Source organism: Babylonia areolata, chromosome 31 (genome assembly GCF_041734735.1).
Source record: "Babylonia areolata isolate BAREFJ2019XMU chromosome 31, ASM4173473v1, whole genome shotgun sequence".
Classification (NCBI taxonomy): Eukaryota; Metazoa; Mollusca; class Gastropoda; order Neogastropoda; family Buccinidae; genus Babylonia; species Babylonia areolata.
In genome coordinates this window covers 28,414,808-28,424,807 of record NC_134906.1, presented here as the reverse complement: position 1 = coordinate 28,424,807, position 10,000 = coordinate 28,414,808, and the positions used below count along the sequence as shown (strand labels likewise).

The 10,000-nt window shown below is 42.9% G+C and overlaps 1 protein-coding gene across 1 annotated transcript in view; it reads right to left on the bottom strand.

The window, feature by feature from the left end:
• Positions 1 to 10,000, bottom strand: part of LOC143276075 (cell surface hyaluronidase-like) — a 33,190-nt gene that overhangs the window by 13,875 nt on the left and 9,315 nt on the right. The window contains exons 10-14 of the mRNA XM_076580462.1: positions 8,381 to 8,511; positions 6,909 to 6,978; positions 5,691 to 5,825; positions 2,922 to 3,054; positions 1,635 to 1,698 (exon numbers count right to left, since the gene is read on the bottom strand). Coding sequence (XP_076436577.1) covers positions 1,635 to 1,698; positions 2,922 to 3,054; positions 5,691 to 5,825; positions 6,909 to 6,978; positions 8,381 to 8,511 — 533 coding nt within the window. The remainder of the gene's footprint in view (positions 1 to 1,634; positions 1,699 to 2,921; positions 3,055 to 5,690; positions 5,826 to 6,908; positions 6,979 to 8,380; positions 8,512 to 10,000) is intronic.

Below are 10,000 nucleotides of genomic sequence, written 5' to 3'. Positions count from 1 at the left end.
GATGGAGAGAGTCTTGCCCAAGTTACATCCCCACTCTCTCGGCCCAGAGGGTTTTAGGACAGTCGGCGTTGGGGATGGTCCCCAAAGGCCAAGTAGCCCCTACGGCTGCAGCACTAAGAGCCAGTGCAATCTTGTCTACTAATGTCAGAGGCATAGAACACACACACATATATATATAGATATATATCATCTCTGTGTGTGTGTGTGTGTGTGTGTGTGTGTGTGTGTGTGTGTGTGTGTGTGTGCGTTTGTCTGTCTGTCTGTCTGTCTGTGTGTGTCTGAGAGAGAGAGAGAGAGAGAGAGAGAGAGAGAGAGAGAGAGAGTTTGCTTTCTGTGGTTTATTAGGTGTGTTGCTGTTCTTTAAACTATGTAATAATTGTGTTAAAAACACCACCACCACCAACAACAACAACAAGAGCAACAACAACAAAACAACATGAACAACAAAACTATGTCCTTCAAACTGGACCAAATTAAACCATATTATGCAGCCGATCGCAAAGTAACCGTTTAAAGGCTGAATATCCGTTAGTTTTTAAAACCGATTGAAAAGACCCACTCCCAAAACCTCAACAACAACAAAAAGAACAGCTAACTAACTAAATGAATAGATAAATAAGAACAACAAAATGAAATAAAAGCAAAGAACAACAACAACAACAACAAAATATGTAATCATGTTCAAAATCAGTTCATATACGTCTCGCTCAGACCAGACAAACATTAAATCCAGTTCAAAATATCAAAAGTTAATGTGACAAGACCAATTCATCCACGTAGTATATCTCAGGGGGGGAGTGGGGTGTGGGTGGAGGGAGAGCGGAAGATAGAAAGCATGTCAATCTGCTCATGCGCAGTAACCCACCAATAAAAACGCACCCCGCTAAGCGAGTCCGCTACTCTGAAAAAAAAGAAAAGAAAGAAAATTAAGCAGCAGAAATAATCATCAACGTCTGTTTGGTCATAACGTTATGGATGTTTCAAAAGCAAGAACGTGAACACACACACACACACACACACACACACACACACACACACATCCTTAAAATAGTCATTAAGGTTTGTTTGATCACATATTTATAAGTATATCGGGAGGGAATCACATCTGGAACGAGACAGAGACAGACAGACTGACAGACAGACAAACAGACACAGAAACAGAGAGAAAGAAAGAGAGAGAAAAACCTAAGGACGAGAAAGAGAGAAAGAAAGAGAGAGAAAAACAGGAAGGGCGAGAAAGAGAGAGGCGAAGAGAAAGAGAGGAAGAGGGGGGGGGGGGAGAATGGAGGCGGGGGGCGGGGCGGGGGGGGGGGGAGAGGGGGGAGAGAGAGAGATGGAAAAAAAAATAGGGAGAGAGAGGGGAGAGAGAGAGAGAGAAAGAGAGAGAGGGAGGGAGAGAGAAAGAGAGAGAGGGATGGAGAGAGAAAGAGAGAGACAGAGGCAGAGACAGAGAAACACACAAAAGAAAACAACAACAAAATAAACAGAAACTGCAGCTGACAATGAAATGAAGAAATGTGCAGCTGGTTACTCAGCGACACGAGAAACATGTATAGCTTGTTTCCCAGGTAGTTGACACAGTGTTTTACTTGTATAGCTTGTTTCCAAGGCAGTTGACACAGTGTTATACTCACGACGCCTGATCCATGATAAAATAGCCTCCCTGGATACGCGCATTTTGGTAGCGGTTTTTGAAACCTGAGGAACACACACACACACACACACACACACACACACACACACACACACACACACGTTTCAAGTTTTGATTACCCCTTCGCTCCTATTGGAATATGGAGGATTACTACAAAATAAAGATTTCATGCCCAGATTAAACATTTCCAAATGAATAACAGCGTCACATAGAAGCTGTGAAAACACACACGTCTTTTAACCCCCAAAAGAGTATTCAGACATTTGCAAAAATGTAATAAACTTACAGCAAACATTTTTGCCTTCTTTCAGCATATTGCACAAGTTAAATACCGATTTCGGAGAGGGGTGCATACCGGGTATGTTTTTGCTTCCATAACTCACCATACTCTGACATGAATTACGGGATCTTTAACGTGCATATTTGATCTGCTTGGTGGGTGCAACAGCACGAGTGGTTAAAGCGTTGAACGTTCAGTCTAAGGGTCTCAGGTTCGAATCTTGGTAACGGCGCCTGGTGGGTAGATTTTTTCCAATCTCCCAGGTCAGCATATGTACAGACCTGCTAGTGCCTGAACCCCCTTCGTGTGTATACTGCTTTTGCCAAAATATCGAATAACCATTTCTACACATGTAACAAGGACCACACAATGTGAACTGTCACTTTCAAAAACAGGTTCTTGTTACCTACTTTGTATTTCGAACTGTTTTGTATTTCAAACTGCTTTGTATTTTAAACTACTTTGTATTAGCTGATCGAAATAGAGTTTGCATTGAAACTTCTGACGGGTTGGTTGGGTTTATACCTGTCCAGTCCTCGGGTCACAGATGTACCTGTTTACCTGTGCAGGTGGACTGGATGTACCTGTGTATGTGTTCAGGTGGACTGAATGTACCTGTGTATGTGTTCAGGTGGACTGGATGTACCTGTGTATCTGTCCAGGTGGACTGGATGTACCTGTGTATGTGTTCAGGTGGACTGGATGTACCTGTGTATGTGTTCAGGTGGACTGGATGTACCTGTGTATGTGTCCAGGTGGACTGGATGTACCTGTGTATGTGTTCAGGTGGACTGGATGTACCTGTGTATGTGTTCAGGAGGACTGGACGTACCTGTGTATGTGTTCAGGTGGACTGGATGTACCTGTGTATGTGTTCAGGTGGACTGGACGTACCTGTGTATCTGTTCAGGAGGACTGGATGTACCTGTGTATCTGTTCAGGGGGTCTGGATGTACCTGTGTATGTGTCCAGGTGGACTGAATGTACCTGTGTATCTGTCCAGGTGGACTGGCTGTGCCTGGGTGCTGGAGCTGTCCTCAGGGGCGACCACTGGCCGGTAGTTGTTGTTGCCTCCATAGTTACCTCCCTCCCTCAGTTCGTTCATGATCTGCAGGCCGGTCTGAAACAGCGTACATGACTGGTAAAACCCATTCAAGGAAAAGACCAACGAACAAGTTCTTCTTCTTCTTCTTCTTCTGCGTTCACTCGTGTGTACACGAGTGGGCTTTTACGTGTGTGACCGTTTGTTGTTTTTTTACCCCGCCATGTAGGCAGCCATACTCCGTTTTCGGGGGTGTGCATGCTGGGTATGTCCTTATTTCCATAACCCACCGAACGCTGACATGGATTACAGGATCTTTAACGTGCGTATTTGATCTTCTGCTTGCATATACACACGAAGGGGGTTCAGGCACTAGCAGGTCTGCACATATGCTGACCTGGGAGATCGTAAAAATCTCCACCCTTTACCCACCAGGCGCCGTCACCGTGATTCGAACCCGGGACCCTCAGATTGACAGTCCAACGCTTTAACCACTCGGCTATTGCGCCCGTCAAACAAGTTCTAAGACATGTCCCAGATGTTCGGCTCTGTTGCCTTGATTCTAGTGAGACGTTGTGCAGAAATGCTTTCGCTCTGGAAAGTAATTTCTTGAGTATAATTTCTTATTCTGACGTTATTCAACTTCTGTCTTTATTTAACTTATAGTCTTCAATGTTGTATCTTGAGATTCTAAAATTTCTTATTCCGCTGTATGTATTTAACACTGCATTATATTCTTCAATGTTGGATACGTGAGATAGTATCATTTCTGATATATTTGACGTACAATAGTATAATTTCTGATATATCATGTCATATATCTAAAACTGTTTTATATTCTCCAGTGATTCCATTTCTTCTTCTTCTTCTGTGTTCGTGGGCTGCAACTCCAACGTTCACTCGTATGTACGCGAGTGGGCTTTTACGTGTATGACCGTTTTTACCCCGCCATGTAGGCAGCCATACTCCGCTTTCGGGGGGATTCTCCAGTGATAAATCTTGATATAGTATAATTTCAGATTCCGTCGAATATATTAGTTTTAACACATCGCTATATTCTTCAGTGATGTATCTTGAGATAGTAGGTATATAATTTCTTATATCATCGTAATTATAGTATACTTAACACTGTGTTATATTCTTCGATTTTGCATCTTGAGATAGTACAATTTCTGATTCTGTCGTATATATTTAACACTGCGTTATATCATTCAATGCTATATCTTTAGATAGTATCATTTCTGATTCCATCGTATATACTTAACGCTGTGTTATATTCTTAACGTTGTATCTTGAAAAAAAATGTTTTGATATCGTCGTATAAATCTAACACCGCATCATATTCTTCAGTGTTGTATCTTGAGATAGTATAATATCTGATATCGTCGTATAAATCTAACACCGCATCATATTCTTCAATGTTGTATCTTGAGATAGTATAATATCTGATATCGTCGAATATATTTAATACTACGTTATATCTCCAATGTTGTATCTTGAGATAGTATAATATCTGATATCGTCGTATAAATCTAACACCGCATCATATTCTTCAATGTTGTATCTTGAGATAGTATAATATCTGATATCGTCGAATATATTTAACACTATGTTGTATTCTCCGATGTTGTATCCTGAGATAGTATAATATCTGATATCATCGTATATATTTAATACTACGTTATATTCTTCAATGTTCTATCTTGAGATAGTATAATATCTGATATCGTTGTATATATTCAACACTGCCTTATATTTTTCAATGTTGTATACGTAAGATAGTATGATTTCTGATGTCGTCATATATAGTCAACATTGCGTTGTATTCTTCTGTTGTATACGTAAGATAGTATCATTTCTGACTCCGTCGTATATATCAATTTCAATACTGTATTATATTCTCCAATGTTGTATCTTGAAATAGTAGGTATATAATTTCCGTCTTATTTATTGAGCACTGCGTAAAATTCTTCAGATCATGTTGTATCTTGCAATAGTATCATTTCAGATTCCGTCAAATGTATCAGTCTTAACACTGCGCGATATTCTTTAATGTTATATCTTGAGATAGTATAATTTCTGACATCATTGGGTATGGATATACTTAATACTGCGTTACATTCTTCAATGTTGTATACGTAAGATAGTGTCATTTCTGATTCCGTTGTTTCCTATAAAACACTGTGTTACGCTCTTCAATGTTGTATCTTGAGATACTATATTTTCTGTATACGATTCCGCCATATGTATTTGTATTTCTTTTTATCACAACAGATTTCTCTGTGTGAAATTCGGGCTGCTCTCCCCAGGGAGAGCGCGTCGCTACACTACAGCGCCACCCATTTTTTTGTATTTTTTCCTGCGTGCAGTTTGATTTGTTTTTCCTATCGAAGCGGATTTGTCTACATAATTTTGCCAGGAACAACCCTTTTGTTACCGTGGGTTCTTTTACGTGGGCAAAGTGCATGCTGCACACGGGACCTCGGTTTATCGTCTCATCCGAATGACTAGCGTCCAGACCACTACTCAAGGTCTAGTGGAGGGGGAGAAAATATCGGAGGCCGAGCCGGGATTCGAACCAGCGCGCTCAGATTCTCTCGCTTCCTATGCGGACGCGTTACCTCTAGGCCATCACTCCACTGTATATAACACTGCGTTATATTATTCAACGTTGTGTGCGTAAGATAGTATCCTTTCTGCTATGGTCGTCTGACCTCTCCATAAGAGTGAGCGGCATTGTTGGTGAACTGCAGGTAGGGAGTACGTCTGGCCAGGTCTCTGGCCATCAGGCCAAGGACAGCAGACTCCCCCACTGGCTCCCTGGGAAACAGGTACCAGATGCCTCTCCTCTGCAACACACACACACACACACACACACACACACACACACACACACACACACACACAGAGGTAAATAACGTCAGATGCATTCTCCTTTGCAACACACACACACACACACACACACACACACACACACACACACACACACAGAGGTAAATAACGTCATATGCATTCTCCTCTGCAACACACGCACACACACACACACACACACACACACACACACACAGGTAAATAACGTCAGATGCCCTCTCCTCTGCAACACACACAGGTAAAGAACGCGTGGAGGAAAGTGGCGGAGTGGTAAAGACGTCTATCTGCCAATGCAGTGTCTACAGATGGGGCTCTGGGTTCCAATCCCGCTCTCGCCCTTTGAGCTGAAAAAGCAAAACTGAGCGTCCAGCCATTCGAATGAGACGATGAACCGAGGTCCCGTGAGCAGCACGCACTTGGCGCACTGGAAAAGAACCCACGGCAACATAAGTGTTGTCCTTGATCCAGAATTACGTAGGATAAATCCACACTGACTGAGACACAAACACATAATACGTGCACCCAAGGCCTGACAAAGCGCGTTGGGTTGTGCTGCTGGTCAGGCATCTGCCGAACAGTTGTGGTGTAGCGTACATGGAACAGCCCCCGCTGCCTTGTGAGAAGACTTGGAAAAACTCCAAGGCTGAGGGGATGTACGGGGAGGAGGCGGGGGGGGGGGGGGGGAAGGGGGGGAAGGGGGGGAAACCCTGATAAATCCGGGAGCGGACCTTCGAAGTCGGCTTGGTGAAAAACCCCACCGCCATTCCGACAGCTTCTGCAGTTCAGTGGTGGTCAGTATCAGTATCAGTATCAGTATCAGTAGCTCAAGGAGGCGTCACTGCGTTCGGACAAATCCATATACGCTACACCACATCTGCCAAGCAGATGCCTGACCAGCAGCGTAACCCAACGCGCTTAGTCAGGACTTGAGAAAAAAAAAAATATATATATATATATAATAATAATAATTGCTAACTCGTCACACACACACACACACACACACACACACACACACACACGCCGCAACCCCCGCACCCCCACCAGTCCCACTGTAAACTCACGTTTCCACCCGCGGCAATATTGTTTCTGAAGAACGTCAGAGGGTTGGTGATGAGGAAGGTCGTGCTCTGTCTGTGCCACGCACACAATACAACAGAAAGGGGTACAATACAATACAATACAATACAATACAATAGTAATAATAATAATAATAATGGTATTTATATAGCGCTGAATCTTGTGCAGAGACAAATCAAAGCGCTTTCGCACCAGTCATTCACACGCATGCATAACTCTAAAACTGTAGAAACTAAAGACAAGGAAGGGCAGGCAAGGGAGGCTATTTTGGGAAGAGGTGGGTTTTAAGGCCAGACTTGAAAGAGCTGAGAGTGGAGACTTGACGAAGCGAAAGAGGAAGTTCATTCCAATCGCAAGGTCCAGAGACAGAGAAAGATACAATACAATACAATGCAATACAATGCACCATAATTTGTATTTGTATTTCTTTTTATCACAACATATTTCTCTGTGTGAAATTCGGGCTGCTCTCCCCAGGGAGAGCGCGTCGCTATACTACAGCGCCACCCATTTTTTTGTATTTTTTCCTGCGTGCAGTTTGATTTGTTTTTCCTAACGAAGTGGATTTTTCTACAGAATTTTGCCAGGAACAACCCTTTTGTTGCTGTGGGTTCTTTTACGTGTGCTAAGTGCATGCTGCACATGGGACCTCGGTTTTTTGTCTCATCCGAATGACTAGCGTCCAGACCACTACTCAAGGTCTAGTGGAGGGGGAGAAAATATCGGCGGCTGAGCCGTGTTTCGAACCAGCACGCTCAGATTCTCTCGCTTCCTAGGCGGACGCGTTACTTCTAGGCCATCACTCCACAGACAGCAAAACAAAACATATCTTTATATCATGCTATGTAATTTTATGTGAAGTAACGCAACATAAAGTAGTGAAGGTAACGTATCCTAACGTAGGCGTGACTTGATGTAACATGATATGATATGATTCGAACTGAATTTAAAAAAGAAAGAAAACAAATGAGAAATGAAAAGAAACACACACACACACACACACACACACACACACACACACACACCTCCCGGTAAACTGTTGATAATTAGGCATAAATTGCTACGAGAGGATTTCTTAGTACTGCCCCTCCCCCACCCAATCCCCCCCCCAACACCCCCCCCCCACTCACACACACACACACACACCCTGCCTCCCCCCCCTCCCCCCAAACGCCTTTGGTAAACTGTTGATAATTAGACCTAAATTTTCTAAGTAGGTGACAACCAATACAATGTCTGGCACGTTTTTTTTCCTTTTTTTTTATTAAAAAAAAGACCAAAACTCACTCTTCTTTCCTTGGTACCAACCCCTTCCCCCCCCCCCCCCCCCCCCCCACACACACACACACACACCTCCCGTAAACTGTTAATTAATTAAGCCTAAACTGTTGTTGTTTTTTTTAAAAAACGTAAGCAAGCAACACAAAGTTTGTGAAGACAGATGGAAAGCACTGACTTCTCCAGGTCGCTACGGGAGTGTTCCTTGGTGCCCACTCCCAGGTTTCCGTCCAGCACTGTTCGTTTCTCGCCCCCTTCCTTCAGGAAGTAGCAGTGGCCGAAGTGGTTGTAGGCAACGTTGTCCTGAATCTGGGGAACACAACAACAAACATGACAACAACGGAGCGGTGGCCTTGTGGTCACGCATCCATGTAGAATCTGAGTGGTCAGGAAGAAGAAGACGACGACGAAGAAGAAGAATGAATGAATGAATGAATCTTTATTTTCCAACGGTGAAGATATTAGCACTTTGGCCGACTTACACATCTGCCGTTGTTCTAAGAGACACACAAATATGTAAGCATATATATGTGGTTATACTGAATACTTAATACATGTATAATGTACGAGTATAACACAGCGTCAAACTGAGAGACACAACATCGCTCACATCTGTACGGAACGCAAGCGAGTAACACACACACGCAGACACGCACACACACACACACACACACTAACACACACACACACAATATCAAGAAGAAGAAGAAGACGACAACAACAAGAAGTAGAAGAAGAAATGTGGATGGAAGGGAGTGACAGAAAAAAAAAATCAAAAACAAAACAAACAAGCAAAGAACAACAAACACTGACGGACCCCCCTTTTCCCCTATATATGGAGTGATGGCCTAGAGGTAACGCGTCCGCATAGGAAGCGAGAGAATCTGAGCGCGCTGTTTCGAAACACGGCTCAGCCGCCGATATTTTCTCCCCCTCCACTAGACCTGGAGTGGTGGTCTGGACGCTAGTCATTCGGATGAGACGATAAACCGAGGTCCCGTGTGCAGCATGCACTTAGCGCACGTAAAAGAACCCACGGCAACAAAAGGGTTGTTCCTGGCAAAATTATGTAGAAAATTCCACTTCGATAGGAAAAAAAAATAAAACTGCACGTAGGAAAAAATACAAAAAAATGGGTGGCGCTGTAGTATAGCGACGCGCTCTCCCAGGGGAGAGCAGCCCGAATTTCACACAGAGAAATCTGTTGTGATAAAAAAATACAAATACAATATATATATATATATATATATATATATATATATATATATATATATATATATATATATATATATAATAATAATAACGTTTGTCTGTTCATGTTTTAGAGTGTAAGGAGTTAAGGGCCGAAACACTTGACTGAGGGTGGAGGTGGGGGGGTTTTGGGGGGGGGGTCTTCCTCCCTGAAGACCGTGTACTGTCCAGCTCTCCCTAGAGTTTCTTATCACTATATATATATGTGTGTGTGTGTGTGTGTGTGTGTGTGTTCTCCTTTCTTTCCTTCTCTCAAAGTCCCCCCCCCCCCCCCCCTGGCCCCCATTTGCATAGGGCTTCTTCAGGAGAGGAACGCTTTGTCTGTGACGTATTTTGTATAACATACGTCATAACCAACGTAAGAGGTCAATATCAATGTCACTGCAGAAGAGCTGTCCACTTGTCAACATAGTGAAGTAAATATCTACGTGATTAACTTTACGAATAGGTAAAATAAAATAAAATAATTGAAAAAAGATAATAAATAAATAGATTGATAAATGAATGAAAAAAAAAGAGATAAATACAAAGATTCGAACCGGACACC